General features: G+C 39.3%; 2 protein-coding genes and 1 pseudogene across 2 annotated transcripts; 1 reads left to right on the forward strand and 2 right to left on the reverse strand.

Moving 5' to 3' along the window:
* Positions 1-480: 480 nt before the first annotated feature.
* On the forward strand, positions 481-10,298 carry LOC121297859. The gene is made up of 6 exons (XM_041224413.1): positions 481-734; positions 4,562-4,678; positions 5,483-5,519; positions 6,269-6,336; positions 7,190-7,254; positions 8,891-10,298. Exons 1-6 carry the CDS (start codon positions 692-694, stop codon positions 9,161-9,163), a joined length of 603 nt encoding a protein of 200 aa, XP_041080347.1. The 5' UTR covers positions 481-691; the 3' UTR covers positions 9,164-10,298.
* A 4,897-nt stretch (positions 10,299-15,195) lies between these two features.
* On the reverse strand, positions 15,196-16,623 carry LOC121298431 (ammonium transporter Rh type B-like). The gene has a single exon (XM_041225555.1). It carries the CDS (start codon positions 16,621-16,623, stop codon positions 15,196-15,198), a length of 1,428 nt encoding a protein of 475 aa, XP_041081489.1.
* A 4,522-nt stretch (positions 16,624-21,145) lies between these two features.
* On the reverse strand, positions 21,146-23,051 carry LOC121298432 (annotated as a pseudogene).
* Positions 23,052-26,601: the final 3,550 nt, after the last annotated feature.

Here is a 26,601-nt window from a genome sequence, read left to right on the forward strand (position 1 = left end):
TTACAAACAAAACTTTCAAGGATGTGATAAACAGAAAACTGAAAACTAATTACATGAATGTAGATGGCAGAATTAGTTTACTTTGCACACCCTTTAACTCCCGAGACCCTCTGAAACATATACAGTGTTGTGGTCTCAACCTAGCCCACCAGACTATGGACATTACAAAACCCACATCACACAGTCCCACTCAGATGATAGTCAGGCTGAAGTGAGTGGCTAGCTGGGGTCGTCCAGGTCAGGTGCTCACAGAAGTGTGAGGTGGTGTTCACATAGTGTGTGCCTGTCTGTAACCAGTACAACTGTGCTGTCACAATAACTATATTCACCAGCATTATGAAAGAAGAAAACAATACAATGATCAATTTCCGCAGCCTATTGTATCTCTCTCCCTCTCAGGAAGACATGCGGTTTGCTGCAGTTTGTTGGTTTTGCACAAACTGCAGATCTGTGCACCGAGCAAGACAGCAAGAGAAAAAACAAGCCTGCACCTGCAAGACACCACCATTCTGGGGTATCAGCACTGTAGAGTGGAGAATCAACCAGTAAATACTATATCTATATGTATACATGTATATCTATATGTATTGAAATATTCAAAGCAATTCATTTAGGAAGGTATGAGTGGCTAACCTCCTACACAAAAAGGTACGGCTAACTTTTTGGAGATCGTTCGGGGCCAGTATATGAAATGGCAACTGGAATCAATAGCAACTGCACATTTTGCTGTCCAGGTAAGTGTGTCAAACTTCTGCTATTTTATCCTGGGCTTGTGTAATGTTTTCTGTAGGTGATATGTGGAAGTGAAATTTGTTCTCAAACATCAAACAACCGACTGATCCTCTTTCAGCGGACAAATTTAATGAAAATGTTACTTGTAGCGAAGGTGGTCTATTTTAATAATCTTAACCGTGGTGGAAATAAGTTCCGCCGCACTTTAAATTATGCTTGCTCCCCATGGATGATTTATATTGACACTGTTTTCAGCACTAAATGCAACAAGGGTGTACAATGGAACATGGAGTTTTATGGTACTGAAACATAGATTATTAACAGTCTGTATTGTGTCTGTGTTGTATCTCCTGCTGTTGATCCCTTACAAGAAACTTGTGAGGCAAATTCTAAACAGATACCAAAACCAAATCTAACTATTATATAACGACATTCAAAAAAACAAGAGAAATCAAATAGATTATATTCTCAAAGACCGCTAAAGTAAACCATAACTGAGGCCACATATTTACAGTCCACATTTGCTCCTATTGACAAAATAAAGTCACCTTCAATATTATTCCCTTATAATGCTTTCCCCATGGGTTCAGGTTACCTCTCTGTGCTTTACAATGCGTACACATGCTTTCCTATGGTTTAACTATGATTTATTACACTTTCTTGTGCTTTTACCAGGGGTTTTTATAAGGGCTTTCCCAACCATATCAAACCTCTGGTCAATTACCCTTTGACATATTGTAAACTGCCAAACGTTTTGTTTGTTTGTTTGTTTGTTAAACTGTCTGGTTTGAACATTTTCAAAAGAGAAAACTGAAATGGAATAGGAGTCTTATTTCCATCCCTGTAATGCAGGCTGTTCTTTGTGTACCAGGGCTCTGCAAATCAAACATCTAACATTGAGCGAGCCTGTTTCAGTAAAAGGGAGGGCCCTGGTTTAATACATTAAACAATGTCTCAAAACACTAGTTTCCTCAAATATACTCACCATTGGGTACTAACACATTACTGTAATCTGATTCAATTTTTCAGTAACTTGTAACTGTAGTGGTTCCTTTTCAGACAGGTAACAACATGTGGTAACGGATTACATTTTATGTGAAGCAGTAAAGTAATCACTATTAATCGCCTTTATAAGAAGGACTGCGGCTAATGCATGACGTGGAAATCAGATTTTCACATCATCCTGGTGGAAAAGGATGTCGGAGGAGGAACCAGGGGTTTGATCGCTGGATCTTCACAGAATATTTCGAGCTGCAGCCTGACCAAACCCCAAAACATATATATGAAAACAGTACCTGCAAAATAACTATTTGTTACTGTAACGAGTGAAATAAAACATTCAAAATAATAAGTTGCTGTAACTAGTTACAATTTTGTCTTGATTAAGAGATAACTTTTTGAAAGTAACTTCCCCCACACTGAATCTACTAGAGCAACCTTGCCTTATTAATAACCTGGTAGTTCCAAAAGAGCTATACAAACATATATGGAAGAAGACTAACATAAAATAAGTTTGCAAAAACACAATAGCTTACTGAATAGTAACGATTTAAAAAAGAGAGATACTAAATAGATAATGTTTATCCCAGCTGCCCCTAGACACATCTTCAGGACAGTGCATTTGTGTTCATTAAACAGGTCCTGCTTAAACATGTCCGTTTTGCTGTATTTCACTGCATTTCACTTAATTAACTGGATTTCACTGCATTTCAATGTATTTCACTTCATGTCCCTTTATTTCATTGCATTTCACTGTATTTTCTTTAACCAGAGTACAGAGTGCATGAAGCTCAGTTTGACACATAAGGCTCAAGAGCCACCCACTGTAGAGTTTGAACTGCAGGGCCCTATAGGAATAGTATATTAGAACAGCTTGCATACAGACCAACTCAAATACACAATATCTTCACCGCAAGAAAGTGTTCACCAGTTCAATAAACGATCAAACTAAGAAGCTTTTAAATAATCAAAATTGAGGCCACATTTGGTTATTGAGAGTTTTCACAGTACAGTGTTTGCTGTAGTTTTGTATGTTCCCTGGCGTGTGCTCCTTTTACAGCGAGGTGTTTTTTAACCATGTCTTTGTTCAAGTTTTTAAATAAAAACACAACCAAGCAGCAGGGTTTTACCAAATGAACGCCGGATGTTTGCACCGCAAGAACACCAAACTGCAGCAGCTACACAGAGTTTACTGCAGTGACAACGTGCACATTTCAAATGCTAATTTACCCGATCAGAACGGCGCTCGCCTGCAGCCCAGCATTGTCTGCTTCAGCCGTGGTGGGTGGAGCTTCCTTTAACTCGACACGATGCTATTCCATTGCTGTTAACATCACCATATACATATAAAAAAAAAGAATAATACAAAAATATATAGTGGTCTGCAAACAGAAGTATGATACTTTGATCTTTTAAATAAGAGGCGTTTCTAATTTATTCAAAGTGTTTTGGACTCCCTGGATTTAGTCTTGATTGATTTTAGGGGAGTTCTGGTTTTGGTCCTCAAGTACTGCCAAACAGGTCCAGGTTTTTTGTCTCAGCCAGGAACTCCATATTTGTTTTTAACATGCTTTGTCTTTCCAGTGCACATAAGACTTGCAGACAGCCTGAGAGTGTGCACAGTGTGTGACTATTGTGATTGCGCTAAAGTCTGTGTTCATCACCAGACCCCATCATACAATTAAAACGATTGCAAGAAAAATGTGCACCGTTTGGCGTACTTTTTGAAAGCTCTCCTGTGTTTGCCAATAGTAATAATTCTGTCAGTTTGTCACCCAGTCTGTCTGACTGCCATTCTGTGACATTTAAGTTTTGCATATATGTAGAGAACTGCTTGCCCAATTGCGATGAAACTTGCCAAGAGCCTTGTTTTCTTTAGCGAGTGTATCACCATCTTGGTGTATCTGGAAACTGTCTGTCTGTTTGAATCCCTTTCTGTGCTGGAGGTCTCACTTACATTAATCTTGAGAACTCCTTGTCAGTTTCTGATGGAACTTGCCAAAGACATTCAGAAATGAGTATTCAAATGTGGGGGTGTATCTCTGTCTGTAGGTTTTTATATATCTACAGAGAAGCTCTGTGTAATATAACATGTGCTTTATTCACAACTGCACACGTGAGACCACCACAGAGAATGGAAGTGAGGACATTATTTCATTAGATAACTGTTTTAAAGGCTTGTGAATACAAGCCTGTTGCTATGGAGACACTTCACACTGCTATGTCTGTCTTTCTTTGATCTTTCCTTATGTATGGAAGCATTGTAGTAAGCAGTGACCACAGAAACATGTTCTCTGTTGAAAACATACAAACTCGGGGTCGCACACGAGTCAAATAGTCAAGGTAAAAATACTCAAGCAGTCGCCGCTTTCACAAATATTGATAAACCATGCATTCCCTGGGCTCTATTTGTGAATGCCTTTTATAACACTTTACTGCACTTTGAAAGCTGCAAGGAATCCTTTCAAACTATTTGTTAGTGTTCTAAATCGTCATTTATATGTTACTCGCTTAGTCTGTCCATCTGAAACCTTCACAATTACTTTGTTTTTCAAATCAAACTTCTGAATACAATTCAAATACTGACATTGTTGGTTTGCTACACTGTAAACACACACACATAGTTTGTGGTTGGTAGTAAATGCTGCTATTTCGTTGCTGCTGTTTTGAAATTGAAATGTGTGATCAGTCCACTACCTGTTTCTGAGGTCGATTCTCACCTTTCTAGTAAACTATTCAGTGCTAATCCAAATACAAACCTGCATTTCTGATCTTGAATGTGTGATTGTCTCTCTTTCTCTGATTCCTGACTCTGTGATTCGTCCTACAGGTTACGGGGCTTTCCTGGGATCCTATCAGCTGTGGGTAGTGGTAGCTGTGATTGGCTGTCTTCTAATCCTGTCTCTGTGTTTGAACATCTTGTGCTATCTCTCCCAGTACACCACAGGTAATGAAAAGAAATCTCATTATCCAACCAAATCCACAAACAAGTGTGTTTGTATTTAAGAATTGATAGGCAAGGCTTAAAATCCACTGTCTTCATTATTACTAGCAGTATAACCGCTAGTCCCCTGGCATTGTGCATCCTCGTTGAATATGTGGAGCCTTATGCACTGATCATGCCTGTCTGTCCATCTGTCACACTCAGGGCAAATGAGAACATTACATAATCAGATCCATGTGGTATTTCTTACTTGTGTATGCACTAGGCCCAGTATACAAGCAGAGCCTGTCAGTGTACAAAGCAAGACAATTCTCATAGTAAATCTAAAGAACAATACGAGAACTGATATTTTTAAACAAATTTCACTTCCACCTTGATTCAGTTTTTTCATATTTTTCAAACATAACACTATATTCATGCAGATTAGCATCTGCGTCCTGGTATCTAATCCTCTGAGATCACATGGCATTATTGCAGTCGTTACCGTAGGAGCTCTACTTTCCTTATAGCACAGGAAGTGATGAGGTACCAAGAAGCAGCAGGGCTGCTTGTTTTCATTGTAATGGTGCTGCCTTTGACTATTCATTGCTTGAGAGAGAATGTGATTGGAGTCATATAACAAAGTAATGTCCGATATGGAAACACATGTAAACTAAATTGTGCTGTCGACTGCTCCCATCTCTTAAAGAGACAGCAGGGTCTATTTTAAAACCGCTCAAGTCATGCAACCCATGCACTGTGAATTCCTCCCACTGCACTGCACTACTAATAAACTGTAATAAAGTATCTCTTTCTCTGCCATTTTAGGGGGCGGCAACGCATTCCTACCTCGGTTTCGTAGGAGGTCAGTAGATAATAATCGATTGCTGAGTCATTTGGAGTCCCTGCTCCCTGAAGATGCTAATATTAACTGTTTTAAGGAAGCGCGTGTCACTGTCTAAAACTTCTTAAGCAACTGTTCTTATACTAACTGACTGTGCACAGCTATTTTATCAGATGTATTGGCCTCTATCAAAAGGTTGTTGATTGGGGACTCCCGAGTGCAGGATGCACCCTATAGCCTGGAGATCATAGGTTCAAATCCAGGCTATGTCATTGCCGACCATGACTGGGAGTTCCTAGGGGGTGGCGCAGAATTGGCCAAGCGCCGCCTGGGTAGGGAGGTCTTGGGTTGGCAGAGCAATCCTCTCAGCACACCAGCAACCCCTGTGGTTGATAAGGTGCCTGCGGGTCTGCAGTGGAGCCATTCAGATCTGTGTTGTCCTCCAGCACTATAGGTCTGATGGCTTTGCTGTGGATCCGCATGTGTGTCAGCTGCAGCGTCAGTCTCAAGGGGGTTGCAGAGCTAAACCGGGATTAATAACACAATTGGCGGTTACAAATTGGGGAGAAAATGGGGTGAAATCACTGGCAATGACTAAATTAAAAACAAAAAGGTTGTTGATTCATAAAAACTGTATAGTAGTGGAAGCATGTGAAGTTAACAATGTGGAGCTCATCATGAGCGATTGTCTCTGTGAGTCAGCTATTTTTCCCAAATAAATATTACCCATCCTATCTAATTGTTATTCACTGTTGCTGCTGTGGTTGCAGTTTCAGTCTGAAGCTGAAGGACATGGAAGAGAACCCCATCTATGGCAACATCAACTACACACAGGGCCGTGAGTGTCTGCCTGCTCCTCTTTACACCTCTATAACCTTGTCACATCTAAGCCTGGGTTCAACCACCTGCACAAATAATATTCCTTTTGAGGTGCTGCTGTGAATTGGTGCTTAGTGCCCAGGGAAGGTGTGACACTGGCACTGGGCTACAGTTAACACACTGAAAAGTTTGCAGAAAGATGACATTCAAATACAGGAAGATGACATTTCCTGAATAGGCTTTGATAGTGTATTAAGAAGTAGATCTTTCATTAGAGAGTACTGCCTGGTTCTGGATTGCGGCAGGTAAGATCGCTAGCAACCAGCGGGGTTGAAAAAACAGAGACCTGTGATGACTTTGGGCACTTCTAAAACAGGCTTGAATTTTCAGGAATGGTCATGTGTATATGCATTAGAATACCCCATTGCTTCTGTTAAGTGTATGAAATCAAACCATTCGAACTGAAAATCTTGCAAAATTGCTAAAATAGGCAAATTAATCATTGTCTAATTTAATTGATGACTTTAATAGACCACTCATGCAATTCATTTAAAATATTAAGATAATAGTAACACATAGCCACACATGGTAAAATGCATGAGGCTGTTTAGAAGTTGTTTAAGATAAAAGATGATTAAAGCACAAAGTGGTCTAACATTTTCACACCTGAGTGCCTATTGTTTCTATATCATTGATTACTCACCGAAAATGGAAATTCTCACTCCCAGAGGTTTTCAAGTCAGTAGGTATATAACGGATGTAAATGACAAATCTTGAGGTGTTCTTTTAAATTTGTACACTACTGCATCAGTCCTAGTATCTGTATAAATTAATGTGTGCATGTTGACTAAGTACTCCTTATTGATCTGCAGGGACTGAATTCCCTCTGAACAGCTCCAGTACTAATAGCCAACAACAGCAGAAAACCAATCCACAGGTGAGAGCACTGTCCCTGTCTCTCTAACTGCTTCAGTTAGGAAATAGCATTTACTTGTCTGCCAGGACAAAGTTACACCTGTATACAGGTAAGAGAGGAGAGGGGTGGAGTGGGAGTAATACTTTCAAGACAGCTAAAGAGGTCTAGGAAAAACTTGACTGCTATTGTAGTCTAGGAAAAACAATTGCACTCAACACAGCAGACAGGCACTTCCCTGTATCCTTTTTGTAGTCATTTTCCATACAAGTTATAGAACGTTTCTGAAAGAGTTATGAGTTGAGCTTCTATTACCCCAAGCTAACTTACTTGGTCTAACTCCCTCCCTCTACATTGGTGTCTAAACACACACCACTAATTCAGACAGTGTAACGCACAGCTTAATAATTCAGCAGCACTAGACTGCATTACAATAGAAAGACATTGAGAAAATGTAGTACTTTAAGCTGAATATAAGGCCTCTCTAAGCGAGAATGGAGAAGCAGGGGTGTACATTTAGAGACTGCCCACAGCTAGCGGAGGTGCTGGGAAGACACATGAGGACTGTCTCGGTCACATTCTCCAACAAGATGTTTTCGTTTGAATGTTCAGGGCTTTTTGATGTTTGTGTTTGAATTCGCATCACCGAAGGAATGGGTCTCATTTCCTTTTGAAGCAGATGGCACTGAAAAATTAAAAACGACTTTGAGCTGGGGTTTGAGGTGTGCAGAGAGACAGAGAGAGAGAGAGGGAGAGGAAGAGAGAGAGAGAGAGAGAGAGAGAGAGAGAGAGGGAGAGGAAGAGAGAGAGACAGAGGATGGAGAGAGAGAGAGAGACAAGGAGAGGAAGAGAGAGAGGGAGAGAGAGGGAGAGAAAGAGATAGAGAGAGGAAGAGAGAGACAGAGAGAGGGAGAGGGAGAGGAAGAGAGAGAGAGAGAGAGAGAGAGGGAGAGAGAGAGAGAGAGGGAGAGAGAGAGAGAGGGAGAGGAAGAAAGAGAGAGACAGAGAGGGAGAGAGAGAGACAGAGCGGGAGAGAGAGACAGAGAGAGAGGAAGAGAGAGACAGAGAGGGAGAGGAAGAGAGAGGGAGAGAGATGGGTGGTGTCTGTAGATACAATGAATGCACACGCCTGGAATAATAACATCTCTGGAAAACTCATTTTTGGTTTTCCATGCATTTCAATATGCTTTACTAAACATTGCCCTTATACAATTGTACGCTTTTCTAAGGGTGTCGACAGCTGTTTTCTTTAACACTGCACTTGTAGCTTGGCTAAGAAAACCTGGTTTAAATATTTCTTTGAGCTAAGATTTGAAGATATTTTTTTTTTTTGTGTGTAAAAGTGTTAAAAAATAACCAGATTCAATTCTGAGTCCCATACAAAGTTTAATCACAACTGGATAAGCAGGTTTCAAGAACTAGATACAAATATGTGTGTGTGACGTAAGTGCTTGTGGGCTGTTCAGGATCTGGATTGTGTCTGTGGCATGCTGCGGAAATGAGAAGCGCTGCAGGTGTTGTGTGTTTCTCAGAGCTCTCTCTCTCCCTCTCCGCACTGTTCCATTTCCTGTGCCTGACCTCAGTATCTGAACGCTGTTTAACCCTGATACTAGACTCGCTCTCCTGTAGCACTCCTCTCATTTATTCTCTCCCTCCTCAGGTGGACTCTAGAAGAAGACAGGACTGTTATGCCAACCTGCAGCTGAAGGCTCCAAAACCACAGTCCGGCCGCAGCTCTCCTCAGATCCAGTACTCTGATGTAGTGACTCTGCCACGGGTCAAACTGGGCCCAGAGTCCGGCTGGAGCCAGAACCAGGAGCCTACCCATCCAGCAGAAGACACTACTTCCCTCCACTCAGACCTGTATGCCTCAGTGGAGTCTGAGAGGGTCAAAGCCATCTCTGAGAACAAGGACTATGCCAACCGCATCTGAATATGGTCAAATACATCTGAATATGGACTACAGCTGTTCATATAAATCTGAATATGGACCACAGCTAGTCAAACACATCTGAATATGGACCACAGCTAGTCAAACACATCTGAATATGGTCCACAGCTAGTCAAACACATCTGAATAGGGACCACAGCTAGTCAAACACATCTGAATGTGGACCACAGTAGGGCAGACAATGTATATATTGACCACAGACAATCTTCTCTTATATTATATTTATCAGTGAGACAGAGAAGAGGACTGTACCAACCTCAGCTGAATATGGATCACAGCTACTCACTGTAGATATGAACTAAACCAACCTTCTCTTATATTACAGTCTTCATGTAGTCTGAGACAACAGTTTATATACATGAACTGATTTCTTTAAACTGGGCTGATGCTGTAGATATGGACTGCCACAATACATCTTTTATATTATATACTGTAATCTGTGAAACTGTTTCTTAGAATGAGGGGCTATGATGATTATGAATCTGTGAATATGAGGTGCAGCCAAACACATGCTGGATCGACTGTAATCACACAACTCTTATATTGACTGACCTGTGAAGAGTTATCTGTTACGAGTTTCTAGCTGACTGACAGCAATTTCATCTTGGTCTGTTCGCCATGAATAGAAACAAACAGGACTGATTTCAAAGCCCTTTCAACTGCAGAGGGCGACTGAGATGTCTTATATTATCTGAGCAAATAAACTGCAGCTCATTTTCTTTTGAGGACCGTACAGAGCAGTTGATCATAATCTCCCGTCCTGATTTCAATGTGAAAAAGGAAAAGCTGTTATCTGACTGTAACCTGAGAAAATAAAGTGTTAGTTAATATGGAAAAAGAATACTGGAGATTGAAAATTATATGATGTCACCACACCAGTATATAGAGATTGCCAGATATATTGTATGATATATGAAACTCTATATAGTATGTTGCAAAATATATTTCAAACGTATTTCAATATGTTGATAAATACATGAAAAGCGGCAACTCTTTATTGCCCCATATATTACACTATATATTTGATGATACAGGCATTAAAAGCATTATGCTGTGTTCTTGTTATAATGTGTATATAAATGTAAAACTAGTATGAATAAAGTGAAAAATTAAAAAAAACCACACACCAACTATGTGCTGCCGGTATATTAGAATATGGGACCATCAGGTAGTGCTGGGGGGGAATCTGTTTGAAGAAAAGTCAAAATAATCAGAGTTGCATTGGCCAGAAGAGATATGTTTTCATTTGATTTTGTACAGTAACTAATATCAAATATGAGTCCAGATTTATATCATACAAACAGCTGATCATTTTCCTAACATATCATACATGTTTCTGCTGCACTGTTGTGTTTACCCTTTTCATATTACTTTATGATTGGTCCACCTCAAAAGTAAATAATATCTGAGCGCTGATCATAATCTGTTAGCGAGTCTAAAGCAATACATATAAATGTATCCAGTGTGACAGAAATTAAACTGAATAACTAGATTTGACCACACGGGGTCAGTATTATGCAATAAAAACACTCATTTAAGTCTTGGCGTGGAATAGACGCCACAAGGTGCTTTAGGGATGCTAATCCATTCAGTCAATCCTGTTACACAGCCCAGGTGCACAGAGGAAGGGAGAGGATTGTGAAGTTCAAGTCCATCCCAAACATGCTAAATATTTGAGATGAACTTGTGCCTGAAATCTCTGTCAGGATCTTGAACCAATTCAGCTATGGCTAAAAGTTTAGCATTACCTAGAATTTTAGGATTGAGACATAATTTTAAAAAAAAAAAACTATATGAACATAATTTAGATCTTTTATTTAACATCATGTAATCAAAGAAACTACAAAATGAAATTGTAAAAGTCTACCGGAAGCCATAATAGTAGTAGAGGATTTCATGTTAGTTTTGTAAATGTCATATTTTTGAATTTTTGTCAGTTTTTCGTGAAGTAGAAAACTGCAAAGAGGCATGTAATCAACATGTTAACATAACATTATTCAGCAGGTTTCGATAACTAGGATATTTCAAGCTGCAGCCTGTCCACCAGCAAAAAACACATCTCTGTAAAATGTAAACTGTGCCTGAGAAGTAACTATTTGTAACTGTAGCTAGTTACAATTTTCTTCTAGTAACTTGTAACAGTAATGGATTACTTTTTAAAAGTAACTTCCCCAACACTGCCCACAGTATTATCGTAATAACTAACATGATATGACTTCTGCTGTTTCTGCTGTAGGTGCGTTGATGGTCTAAGAGATCGCTCTTGACCCACTTATGGCTCATTGAGGTCCACAATACGGCTCTTTTAAAGTACTCATTTAAAGTTTCTAATGGGTTTGAAAAGGCTGCAATGACAATCGGTAGTCTTAATTTAGAATACAGCAACATTGTTTGAACAGGTTTAAAGAGTGAAGAACAATGGAGGTGGTGTCTGAATGAAGTTTCTAGTACACTTAGCTTTTTATGTAAATCAACCTTTGTATACAATATTGAAATTAACTCTCCTCTTATGTTACAAGTTTTAGAGTTTAACATCACTGAAATGCTATGTAACTTTATTTTTTCAGCAGGAGCCTTCGTCTTATCTTCTAGGTAGGGGTAATGAACTTGTAAAAACTAATAAAATAAAGAAATAAAAGGGGAAAAAAAATACACACTTAGGGCACATAGATTTATGTTCTGGGATAATTTGACCCAGTAGCTAAAGTGAATAGGGCTTGTTGTGTTCTTGCACAAAATAAACTCTGTTGTTCTCTCTCTCACTCCTCATCCCCCTTCACATCTCTCTCCTTCATAGCTGCACACACACTTATACGTGTGTACGCAAAAACACACTCATTTTTATCATATTGCCAGGAGCGCACACAGTTTCCTGCTGGGAACTTCAGAGCTCAAACTTTTAGCTGTCGAGGAAGACACACTGTTCTATTTCTACGGAATGAAACCTCTTTCTCTCTCTTATCCACATATAGATACAACGCTATTCTACACAAATAAAAATGAAGAGGAAACTTCCTCACAGCCTGAAAGTGAGATTTTCATGTCAAAGAATGGAAACATTGGATGGTCCCCATCCCCCCATGAATGTCAGGGAAGAGTGCCTGCTGAAAAGATAATAAGCCAGGTCGCACACAATATGCTATCACACATGTCAAAGACATAAAGTCAGCATTTAAATAGTTCATCCCAACAGCAATAGAGAAAATAACACTGGATATGTCAAACATGGAAGGACAATTGGAATGAGCTTGACAAAACACACTTACATGCATACATGGAGCTCCTCATTCTGGCTGGGGTCTATAGGTCCAACAATAAATCTGTTGCCAGCCTATGGCATGCAGAGACTGGCAGGCAGGGATGGGGAAGCTACTTTGAAAAAGTAGCTAACTAAAGCTAAAAGCTACTTCTAAAAAAAGCAGCTAGCTACACTACAAGCTATTCTGACAAAAAAAGTAGCTAGCTACACTTAAAGCTAATTGGAAAAAGTAGCTTGCTATTTTCAAAGCTACTGTTCCACTAATGAAAAGATACTATGGTTTTAACATATTTATAAACTGTACTTCAGAACTGTGGGGTTTTGGCTGATACTACGGTTATCATTATGACATTAAGTTACAGGTTCACATGCTGCAATCTACTGAAGAACAGCTCTGTGTCCTTAACCCAGATCCTTTTATAAGCATAACCATTATGGCATATATATAAAATAGTGATTATTATTTCTAGAAAATAAAGATGGTCTAAGGTAATCCTCAATTTCAAGTTTAACTCGATATTGTTCACGTTGCATTTGGCACATCATCAGATAAAGCAATAACAAGAATTGTACTCCAGGCCTTCTAGAAAATGTGTACATTTTCACCATAGGAGACAGCAGAGACACTGAGCAGTATTGTTAATTCAAATAAATAATTACATATTTAAACCAGCTCCATCTTCATACTGTGATGTCCTGTTCTTTTGGGGGGTTTTTTGGAGAAGAAAAAAAAAATTCTGAGGCAAACTAAGCTGTTCTAAATGCTTCTTGAAAGTTATGTAAACAGTTCATAAATTCAGTGTGTGTGGGGGGGGGAGGGGGGGGGTTGTAAGTGTGCTATACTAACTGCCAGCATTCGCTGCAGGACATACAATGAAGAGTTTTCTCTTTTTAATTGAAATGATTGTTCCACTAGTTGTTTAATTGTTGCCCCAGAGAATAACCAGTCAACCCATGCAGATTGTAGATACAGCATTGATCCTGGATTCTTAACTTCTTGGCCATAAATGGTGTCAGGTATTTATAGCCCAGCATGCATGCTGTACATCCAATCATCCCTAATGCAAAAGCTCCTACTGGACTGATCATCATATCTACAGAAGCTCCCACTGTGACGCCACCGGCTAGGGTAACGTTCTGGATATCTGCCATGGTTAGCTTGCCCTTTCTGTTCAGCAGTGCAGAAAGAGCGAAGGCTGTCTGGGTAGAAGAGCTGAGTCCTATGAAGGTGTGGATGATGACTCTGTGTTGGTCATCTCCAGGTAAGGTTAGAGAAGAATTAAAGGAGGGCCAGAAGACGCACAGAAAGAGAGTCCCCATGACTGACAAGAGATCAGATTGATGTGTGGTGCCACCTTTGGAAGGGCCTTCATTAAGACATGGCTGGTAGAAGATGGCACTCAGCCCCCAAAAGTACAGATTAAAAATTTGACCCAGAACATAACAGATGTTATTATGATGTCTGTCCCTTTGACATTGACAGCAAGACAAACAAAATGTGTGTCAAATGATAGAAACAAATTCAGCAAATAAAAATATAATCGTATGTCCATTATAGCATAAAATGGTTGCAAATTGTGTGTTTTATGATGAAAATGAGTGGATAAATATAAGACTAATGTGGTATATATGGAATAAAAAAATGGAATAAAAAAATAAAAAAGTTACCTTGAAAACCATTGTTGAGTGACTTGATGGTCATTAAGGTAAAATACATTTTTGGGGGTAATGACTATTTTGAGGTGACTTATAAAGCAGTGGGTCGATTTGACCCAGAACATAAAATGTGTATAGCATTATCGAACATAACAGGAGGGTTAAGGGAGGTTAAGATTTTCAGGGAGCAAAGGTAGTCTGAGTGTGGGTCATTCAATTTTATATAAGCAACAAACTTGATGCAATAAAGTTCTGATAAAACTTGGTGCAAAGTACCAGTCAAAATATGGTGAAATGTGCCATCCTTATTTTTGTTCTCCTTTTTAAAGTTTATTAGTGAAACTGAATTTGCAACAGCCTTGCAATCTTACTCTAACAGTGTTTTTAAATGTTTGCATATCCCAACAATACATTTAAGAACAGAAAGATTCTCAGCGCAACATATCAATAATGTCAATAGGCAAGGAAATACATTTAAAAATATTGTTTAGAACTATTAATAATGCAAATAAAAGATATGTCATCCTTAAATATTAAACAGTTGATAGTGCTGAATTTAGAAATACTAAAATAGATGTTTGTCATTGAACTCATGAAGTTTCTTTGTACATTTCTTGATATCGATTAAAAAATATTTCATAGAACTAATTTAATATTGATTATGCTAATAAAATAAGTAGATTTACTGATTACAACATCTTTAGCGTATCAATATTACTAATAAAAGGAGAATTAAAATATGTAAAATATTCAAAGTGCAAAAGAGTTCTAACCAATCCACCAAGACATCAATCTTGAAGGTACTAACAAACACAGCAAGACACAGTGGGGTTTCATTAGAGCATTTTACAGCACCAGGGAATCCACCTGGATTGCATCAAGCACTTAGTTTTAGGGATAACTATGGATAGCCGGTTGATGTTTTCCAGGGTGGTTTCCCGGTGCTATAAAATGCTCTAATAAATCCACGCTGTATCCCGATGGAGCACAGGTTGATCAAATCAACACCCTCATTTATAAGAAGTTACTTAATACAAGCAGACATAAGAAAAACTAAAATAACACCATCATACAACTGTCTTCCCCTAAAGTCTCCGCGTCAGTCTTTGATTTCCACCAAGTCATGGTTCCTTGTCGGCAGGACGATGTCATCAAACTCCTCCGGCACCTCAAAGTAAAGGGCGTCGTCAAAGCAGAACTCATCAGGAGGCTGGGCAAGGACAGGCAAGCTCAGGACCAGGCCGGTCAGAAGCCCACCTGCAACGGACACTCCAATCGAGACTCCGAGTGCTGCGGCTTGAAAAAGGGCCTGCTCCGAGGCACTGCGACCTTCCCCAGGGTTCAAACCAGGAATGAGCGCCTGCAGCTCCTTCAGTCTGGGATCCCCTTCCACTGGTGCACGGTGAGCAAATGTCTGGTATAGACTTGGACCATAAGTATCTTCGCTAGCAATAAGGATGCAGATAATGCCAGCTGTGGTAGAAATTAACCCAGTCAAGCCATGCAGATTGTGGATACCGCATTGATCCTGGATTCTTAACTTCTTGGCCATAAATGGTGTCAGGTATTTATAGCCCAGCATGCATGCTGTACATCCAATCATCCCTAATGCAAAAGCTCCTACTGGACTGATCATCATATCTACAGAAGCTCCCACTGTGACGCCACCGGCTAGGGTAACGTTCTGGATATCTGCCATGGTTAGCTTGCCCTTTCTGTTCAGCAGTGCAGAAAGAGCAAAGGCTGTCAGGGTAGAAGAGCTGAGTCCTATGAAGGTGTGGATGATGGCTCTGTGTTGGTCATCTCCAGGTAAGGTTAGAGAAGAGTTAAAGGAGGGCCAGAAGACCCACAGAAAGAGAGTCCCCATTACTGACAAGAGATCAGATTGATATGTGGTGCCTTCTTTGGAATGGCCTTCATTAAGACATGGCCGGTAGAGGATGGCACTCACCCCAAGCCCAAAGTAGCAAGCGAAGATATGGATCACTATGGAGCCACCAGCATCATTGATCTTCAGATATTTCAGGATGGCCCATTCTGTGACTGCAAATATCGGGACTTCTAGGAGAGCCATGACCAAGAGCTGGATGGGACTCGTACGACCCAGGATGGCCCCAAATGAAATGAGAACCACGGCGCATGCAAATTCTGCATTGAGAAGGTTGAAGATACCCACATGGATCTTTCCATCGTGGTAGAATTGGAAGAAACCTTGCACGATGACGGCCCACTGGATGGCGAACGTGGCCGTCAGGAAATTAAAGACCATCCCTCCAAAGCCATAGCGTTTCATGAAGGCAAGCAGGCAGCCAAATCCTATGAAGAGCATGACCTGCACATCCACAAAGAAAGGATACACATGGTACACGGAGTTCTGGAGAGGATCCGTCTGGTTGGTTTGAAGGGCAGCATTTGTGCTGTCATCATAAGTCACAAACACAGCGTACATAACCAGGAGGACAACTTCAAAGATCACCACCAATACTGGCAGCCGGCATCGCAAACTGCTGGAGAACATCTTTGCCATTTTGCTGCTCAGTTCACAGGGAAAGTGTCTCAGTTCAGCTTTATCTTACAAAATATGTTACCTTCCTGATAAGTCTGGCAGCTGTTATTGGTGGAAATGGGACAGGGACCACACACACTGTTTTGAACTTTGAGTACTACTTAGTATTTATGGTTAACCAGACAGTATCTTTTGTTTTACATTATTATAGACACATTTTATCCGCAAGACAGGCATAACAACCTTCAGAATAGATTCTACTCAGGATTCAGTTTGCATATTGCATTTTTTTGTTATTTGTAGCACTGTGTTTCTTTTCTCTTACTATTTTAAATGAATTGCATGTGTGGCCTGTAAAGTCATCAATTAAACTACTCAATCACTAATTTGTCTATTTTGACAATTCTCCAAGATGTTTAATTCCAGTGGTTTGATTTCATAGCACAACAAATCAAAACAACAGGAGCAGTGGGGTTTCTATACATGTGCACACTGCTGTATTATATACACAACTAAACATGTGCACACTGCTGTAACTACAGGAGCAATGGGGTGTTCTAATACATGTGCACACTGCTGTATTATATACAGTAGCAATGGGGTGTTCTAATACGTGTGCACACTGCTGTATTATATACACAAGCAATGGGGTGTTCTAATACATGTGCACACTGCTGTATTATATACAGTAGCAATGGGGTGTTCTAATACGTGTGCACACTGCTGTATTAAAACAGCAATGGGGTGTTCTAATACATGTGCACACTGCTGTATTATATACAGAAGCAATGGGGTGTTCTAATACATGTGCACACTGCTGTATTATATACAGAAGCAATGGGGTGTTCTAATACATGTGCACACTGCTGTATTATATACAGAAGCAATGGGGTGTTCTAATACATGTGCACACTGCTGTATTATATACAGAAGCAATGGGGTGTTCTAATACATGTGCACACTGCTGTATTATATACAGTAGCAATGGGGTGTTCTAATACACAGAAGCAATGTGCACACTGCTGTATTATATACAGAAGCAAGCAATGGCACACTGTGTTCTAATACATGTGCACACTGCTGTATTATATACAGAAGCAATGGGGTGTTCTAATACATGTGCACACTGCTGTATTATATACAGGAGCAATGGGGTGTTCTAATACATGTGCACACTGCTGTATTATATACAGAGCAATGGGGTGTTCTAATACATGTGCACACTGCTGTATTATATACAGAAGCAATGGGGTGTTCTAATACATGTGCACACTGCTGTATTATATACAGAAGCAATGGGGTGTTCTAATACATGTGCACACTGCTGTATTATATACACAAGCAATGGGGTGTTCTAATACATGTGCACACTGCTGTATTATATACAGAAGCAATGGGGTGTTCTAATACATGTGCACACTGCTGTATTATATACAGAAGCAATGGGGTGTTCTAATACATGTGCACACTGCTGTATTATATACAGAAGCAATGGGGTGTTCTAATACATGTGCACACTGCTGTATTATATACAGAAGCAATGGGGTGTTCTAATACATGTGCACACTGCTGTATTATATACAGAAGCAATGGGGTGTTCTAATACATGTGCACACTGCTGTATTATATACAGAAGCAATGGGGTGTTCTAATACATGTGCACACTGCTGTATTATATACAGTAGCAATGGGGTGTTCTAATACATGTGCACACTGCTGTATTATATACAGAAGCAATGGGGTGTTCTAATACATGTGCACACTGCTGTATTATATACACAAGCAATGGGGTGTTCTAATACATGTGCACACTGCTGTATTATATACACAAGCAATGGGGTGTTCTAATACATGTGCACACTGCTGTATGGGGTGGGTGTCTAATACATGTGCACACTGCTGTATTATATACACAATACATGTGCCCACTGTTGTATATATTAACAAGCAATGGGGTGTTCTAATAAATGTGCACACTGTTGTATATCTTCTTATTTCTCATAAGAACAGCTGTCTGGTATCTCACAATAAACTACAGCAAATCAACCAAAGATAATGGCAGGCATTAAACAACCTTTAAACACATCCATAGGCTGTAAAGCTGTAACTTATTGATTTGTTCCCTGAAAAAGACTCTGAAGACTTCCAGGAACATCCACACGTGAGCCAAACCTCTCTAAAGACTCATTACCTTTGCTTTAGGGGGCTGATTCGTTTCCCTTCCATTTTATTATGTTTGGGATGATTCTGAGTGGTTCTTTTTACAATTGCTCAGATAGCGTTATTAGTTTTTACTAAGTTTTAAGCCTAACCGATACAGTGAGTGTGTGCGTTTCCATCAGCTACAACATGTTGGTCTCAAATGTGCAGTTTTGAAAGACATACATCTTATACCAAACATTTTCATTGTAAAACAGGATATCTGGTGCTACCTTTAAAGGATAAAGGAAGCTCTCAGTTTCTATGCCTTATTCTCAGGATATCTGTTATTCTGTTTCATTTCAGCAATGTGTTCTGGGTCATGTTACTGGCTGACAGCATGTCTTTTAGCAAGTCTAATGCAATGCATATAAATGTATCCAGTGTGACAGAAATTAAACTGCATAACTAGATTTGACTACACAGGGTCAGTATTATGCAATAAAAACACTCATTTAAGCCTTGGTGTGGTATAAACTCCACAGGGTGCTTTAGGGATGCTAATCCATTCAGTCATTCATGTTACACAGCACTGGTGCAGAGAGGAAGGCAGAGGATTGTGAAGTTCAAGTCCATCCCAAACATGCTAAATATTTGAGATGTGCCTGAAATCTGTCAGAATCTTGAACCCATTTGCCTGCCACTCTGACAAGGTGGATGCATTATCACCATGGGAACAGCCATCTCCACCAGGGTACAAGGGGGCCTGATCCACAGCAGTGCTTAAGTAAACTGAGGCAGCTTTACAGCTCTGGCTAAAAGTTTAGCATTACCTAGAATTTTAGGATTGAGACATAATTTAAAAAAAAACTATATGAACATAATTTAGATCTTTTATTTAACAGTGTGTAATTAAAGAAACTACAAAATGCAATCGTAAAAGTCTACCGGAAGCCATAATAGTAGTAGAGGTAGAGTTTCGATAACTAGGATATTTCGAGCTGCAGCCTGTCCACCAGCAAAAAACACATCTCTGTAAAATGTAAACTGTGCCTGAGAAGTAACTATTTGTAACTGTAACTTGTTACAATTTTCTTCTAGTAACTTGTAACTGTAATGGATTACTTTTTAAAAGTAACTTCCCCAACACTGCCCACAGTATTATCGTAATAACTAACATGATATGACTTCTGCTGTTTCTGCTGTAGGTGCGTTGATGTTCTAAGAGATCGCTCTTGACCCACTTATGGCTCATTGAGGTCCACAATACGGCTCTTTTAAAGTATTCATTTAAAGTTTCTAATGGGTTTGAAAAGGCTGCAATGACAATCGGTAGTCTTAATTTAGAATGCAGCAACGTTGTTTGAACAGGTTTAAAGAGCGAAGAACAACTGAGGTGGTGATGAGTGAAGTTGCTAGTACACTTAGCTTTTTATGTAAATCAACCTTTGTATACAATATTGAGATTAAGTGAGGTTAAGATTTTCAGGGAGCAAAGGTAGTCTGAGTGTGGGTCATTCAACTTTATGTAAGCAATAAACTTGATGCAATAAAGTTTTGATGAAACTTGGTGCAAAGTACCAGTCAAAATATGGTGAAATGTGCCATCCTTATTTTTGTTCTCCTTTTTAAAGTTTATTAGTGAAACTGAATTTGCAACAGCCTTGCAATCTTACTCTAACAGTGTTTTTAAATGTTTGCATATCCCAACAATACATTTAAGAACAGAAAGATTCTCAGCGCAACATATCAATAATGTCAATAGGCAAGGAAATACATTTAAAAATATTGTTTAGAACTATTAATAATGCAAATAAAAGATATGTCATCCTTAACTATTAAACAGTTGATAGTGCTGAATTTAGAAATACTAAAATAGATGTTTGTCATTGAACTCATGAAGTTTCTTTGTACATTTCTTGATATCGGTTAAAAAATATTTGATAGAACTAATTTAATATTGATTATGCTAATAAAATAAGTAGATTTACTGATTACAACTCCTTTAGCGTATCAGTATTACTAATAAAAGGAGAATTAAAATATGTAAAATATTCAAAGTGCAAAAGAGTTCTAACCAATCCACCAAGACATCAATCTTGAAGGTACTAACAAACACAGCAAGACACAGTGGGGTTTCATTAGAGCATTTTACAGCACCAGGGAATCCACCTGGATTGCATCAAGCACTTAGTTTTAGGGATAACTATGGATAGCCGGTTGATGTTTTCCAGGGTGGTTTCCCGGTGCTATAAAATGCTCTAATAAATCCACGCTGTATCCCGATGGAGCACAGGTTGATCAAATCAACACCCTCATTTATAAGAAGTTACTTAATACAAGCAGACATAAGAAAAACTAAAATAACACCATCATACAACTGTCTTCCCCTAAAGTCTCCACGTCAGTCTTTGATTGCCACCAAGTCATGGTTCCTTGTCTGCAGGACGATGTCATCAAACTCCTCCGGCACCTCAAAGTAAAGGGCGTCGTCAAAGCAGAACTCATCAGGAGGCTGGGCAAGGACAGGCAAGCTCAGGACCAGGCCGGTCAGAAGCCCACCCGCAACGGACACTCCAATCGAGACTCTGAGTGCTGAGGCTTGAAAAAGGGCCTGCTCCAAGGCACTGCGACCTTCCCCAGGGTTCAAACCAGGAATGAGCGCCTGCAGCTCCTTCAGTCTGGGATCCCCTTCCACTGGTGCACGGTGAGCAAATGTCTGGTATAGACTTGGACCATAAGTATCTTCGCTAGCAATAAGGATGCAGATAATGCCAGCTGTGGTAGAAATTAACCCAGTCAAGCCATGCAGATTGTGGATACCGCATTGATCCTGGATTCTTAACTTCTTGGCCATAAATGGTGTCAGGTATTTATAGCCCAGCATGCATGCTGTACATCCAATCATCCCTAATGCAAAAGCTCCTACTGGACTAATCATCATATCTACAGAGGCTCCCACTGTGACGCCACCGGCTAGGGTAACGTTCTGGATATCTGCCATGGTTAGCTTGCCCTTTCTGTTCAGCAGTGCAGAAAGAGCAAAGGCTGTCAGGGTAGAAGAGTTGAGTCCTATGAAGGTGTGGATGATGGCTCTGTGTTGGTCATCTCCAGGTAAGGTTAGGGAAGAGTTAAAGGAGGGCCAGAAGACCCACAGAAAGAGAGTCCCCGTGACTGACAAGAGATCAGATTGATATGTGGTGCCACCTTTGGAATGGCCTTCATTAAGACATGGCTAGTAGAGGATGGCGCTCACCCCAAGCCCAAAGTAGCAACCAAAGATATGGATCACGATGGAGCCACCAGCATCATTGATCTTCAGATCTTTCAGGATAGCCCATTCTGTGATTGCAAATATCAAGACTTATAGGAGAGCCATAACCAGGAGCTGGATGGACCCAAATGAAATGAGAACCACGGCGTATGCAAATTCCGCATTGAGAAGGTTGAAGATACCCACATGGATCTTTCCATCGTGGTAGAATTGGAAGAAACCTTGCATGATAATGGCCCACTGGATGGTGAACGTGGCCATCAGGAAATTAAATACCATCCCTCCGAAACCATAGCGCTTTATAAAGGCAAGCAGGTGGCCAAATCCTATGAAGAGCACGACCTGCACATCCACAAAGAAAGGATACACATGGTACACGGAGTTCTGGAGGGGATCCGTCTGGTTGGTTTGAAGAGCAGCGTTTGTGCTGTCATCATAAGTCACAGACACGGTGTACAACACCAGGAGGGGAACTTCAAAGATCAAAGAACTTCACACTGCTGTATTACATGCAATGGGGTGTTCTAATACATGAGCACACTGCTGTATTACATACACAAGCAATAGGGTGTTCTAATACATGTGCGCACTGCTGTATTATATACACAAGCAATGGGGTGTTCTAATACATGTGCACACTGCTGTATTATAGTCACAAGCAATGGGGTGTTCTAATACATGTGCACAGTGCTGTATATCTTCTTATTTCTCATAAGAACAGCTGTCTGGTATCTCACAATAAACTACAGCAAATCAACCAAAGATAATGGCAATTGATATCTGCTTAGAAACACACTCCTCTGAAAGAACACATCTCCTCTCGTTCAGCAGGAAAACACAGGGAGCTGTAACTTACAGGCAGGGAAACGACCATTAAACACAACCATAGGCTGTAAAGCTGTAACTTATTGATTCTTCCCCTGAAAAAGACTCTGAAGACTTCCAGCTCCAGCTTCCAGGAACATCCACACGTGAGCCAAACCTCTCTAAAGACTCATTACCTTTGCTTTAGGGGTCTGTTTCGTTTCCCTTCCATTTTGTTATGCTTGTGATGATTCTGAGTGGTTCTTTTTACAATTGCTCAGATAACGCTATTAGTTTTTACTAAGTTTTAAGCCTAACCGATACAATGAGTGTGTGCGTTTACATTAGCTACAGCACATTAGTCTCAAATGTGCAGTTTTGAAAGACATACATCTTCTAGCAAACATTTTCATTGTAAAACAGGATATCTGGTGCTACCTTTAAAGGATAAAGGAAGCTCTCAGTTTCTATGCCTTATTCTCAGGATATCTGTTATACTTGCACTTTCTGGCTCATTTCAGCAATGTGTTCTGGGTCATATGAATCCAAATTAACATGTATTTTTTACTAAAGTAATACAAAAAAGACTACAAAAGATTTAGAAGTGAGTAGTTTTTCGAGATTTACGATTATACTGTAAATTTATATAAATAATTTATTTGTTATAAATAAATAAATAATTGTTACACGGTGTAATCAATCATTCAATTGGAGTCTCGGTACAACTGCACGTGAATTAATAAAAGTGCAATACCCCGTGCTCACATACTATTTTACCTACACTGTGCAATCCTCGTGCCTAAATACAAATATACATTTTAAACACTTGTGCTCGTAACCCATATTTATATCCCATGTATAAACACCAACATTAACACACTACATACAACACAAAACACTGATAAACATAAAGGGGCGGGACACTCCGCCACAGATGGCAATGGCAGGATCTTTTTGCTGACCAAACTGCCACCTTTGAACAGTGCAATTGTTTATTAAGTCTACTTGTTTATCTGATCATCAGTAGAGTACTATCAGCTCTCTAAAGAGCAGAGTTCAGTGTCAGTTTTAAAAGGTCTCTATGAAAAGGCTTTGGAGAAATCTGATCTAACTAATGTTCTTCAAAGGCAAGAATGAGACTACAGTGGTTCTGTATTAAGGGGTCATAAAAGCATGAGTCTGCCTTTGAACAGCAATGGAAATTGTTTCATATAACTCACAACATGTTTTGTCTGATTACTCTGGGATGCGTTGGGTGCATTTCAGAGTCTATATAGCCATGCCAATGAAACCATGAAGTCTCATTACTTTCAGTGAACAACAGGCTAACCTGCTCAAATAAACTCGCTTTTTGCAGCACTGCAAAACTGAGGAATGTGCTGCAGCACGGCTTTTTAAACACGTGGTATTGGGCGTTTTAGAATATATACTGGGTTTGGACAGCCAATAGTGTGTGTCAAGACGAGGGTCCCGTAAATTCATTTGGAATACAATATATTGGAATGTACTGTATCGGTATCAAGTCTCTAGTCTGAAGCCCTCTAGTGGTTACAAATTAACACTCAGGAAAAAGACCACTTGTGCCAATGAAAAATGATAGGCTATTTATTATTAATAATTATTAAATAATTTCTTTAGTAAAAAAAAAACTAAAAAAAACTAAAAAACATAGCAGTACACTTTTGACAAGAATATTTTATTAACGGCTTTATAATGTGCAAGACATCACTAGATTGTAATGATCACTGTTACCTCACTGCATCCTTCTAATCCTGTCGATTATAATACGTTTTCATAACTTTGAAATCTTTAAAAACACGAATTTAGATTTGTTGCCGGTTTGTTATCTTTGGAGCCACACAAAACGTAACATAATCGTTATAGAAGACAGCACAAACCCATGGGCCGTCATACGCGAGCAGTTTTCTTATGCTTCTCCAGGTTAGTCAAAAGAGCGCATTCCGTCTGTCATTTTAGATGATTAGCGCCCTCTATCTGTAGTCATTCGTCTCCCTTTGATTTATTTTACTTTATTTTTGTCATCTTTATTAATTATAATATCCCTCCTTTTCCTCAAGGCTCCTTATATTTAATTCACAAACCTCCACTTCCCTCAACCTCCTCACCAAATTCATTCTCTGCGCCTCAAATTTCTTGCATTTTAATACATAACGTTCCACTGTTTATGATACTTTACATTTTTTTCACATAATCCATTGTCATGTTTACCCAGTCTAAATACAGGCTCATTCAGAGAACTATGTCCAATCCTTAACCTATCTAATGATCTTTCCTCATTCCTTCCCAATTCCTAATTCACCCAAATACTATTCACCCCTTTCTTGTTACTGTGATAAAACCTTTCTTTTAAACCTTCATCCCATCTCTCCTGCCATTCTTTTACTATCACTCTTATAACATAGCTTCCCATTTCCTGCGATCCCAATGGAATCACCACATCTATCTCCTCTCTTTTTAACCCATTTTTCACTGAAAGATCTACCATCTCATTATCCAGAATGCCAGAGTGACCTGGAATCCAAACTAAACTTACTTCAATAACCATTTTTGTACATTCCTTGTATCTTTATATTATTTCGAAACAGGATATCTTTTCTATTAGTAAAATCTCCTTTCAATGCAATAAGTACACTTAAAGAATCTGAGAATATAACCGCTTTCTTTGGCTTTATTTCAGCTATTTTAACCATTGCAAATAGAATAGCTACCATTTCTGCTACATACACTGATAACTGGTCTGATATCCTTGCTATTTTACAGATTTCCAATTCTAGAATATTGTATGCCATTGCCACTCTTCCTGTTTCTGGATCCTCAGATCCATCTGTAAAAATACATAGAACCATCTTACTCTTCTCCTGTACAAAAGCTTGACTCTTTCTTTTCAATTCCATTTCCTCCTCCCTTCTTCACTTGTTCACTCAATTCTGTACAACAATTGGGTTTTTCCACGAGGGCTCAGAACCTGAGGAAAGTAAGGGACATTTTTTGTCAAAATGGCATATTAAATATCAAATGAAAACTCTTGGTGAGATCTATCTAGTGCCAAAAAGGCCTAACTGAAATCACAAACTGCATTGAATAAAGCGAGAAAGAAATAAAGACACAACTGCAAAATCTAGGTAGACTTAGTGCCAGGAGAGCGTAACTAGCACGCTTACACCCTCCTGGCATTGAGTGTTGCATTGTGGGATGGCTGAGTGACAGCAGATGAGTCAAATGGTTTAAAAAAGCTGTACAATAAAGCTTTGTGTAAAACAATATCTAGCTTTTGTGGATATTTTACTCAGTTAAATTGAAGATTCAAGCAATAAATTCACTACAAAATAAGAACCAGACCATGTCAATTGTAGAACATCTTGTAAATTATATTTTACAGTAGTATTTTAAGTATAATTTATGAAATATGACTGTATATGTGAACATTTATATTTAGATTTTAACAATATATACATATTGATTTATTAATTGTTATTAAATTGAAGAAAAACAAGTCCGGGATAGAACTAGTGAAGAAAACCACACTGCAATGGGTATTCATTTCAGTGTGTTATTATGGGAAAATCTAACTTTTAAGCAAAGTTTCTGGTACTAGTCTTACTTTCTGAAGTTTCATTGTGAAACACTTTAATTTTCTTCAAAATTATATTGATACTGTGCATGTACTAAATGGCAATTGAACACAAACAACCAAAACCTTATATTTGCTCTCCTGTAAAAATATGAACATGTCACATACGCCCCTCTGGTACTAAACCTCA

Source organism: Polyodon spathula, chromosome 23, assembly GCF_017654505.1.
Source record: "Polyodon spathula isolate WHYD16114869_AA chromosome 23, ASM1765450v1, whole genome shotgun sequence".
NCBI lineage: Eukaryota > Metazoa > Chordata > Actinopteri > Acipenseriformes > Polyodontidae > Polyodon > Polyodon spathula.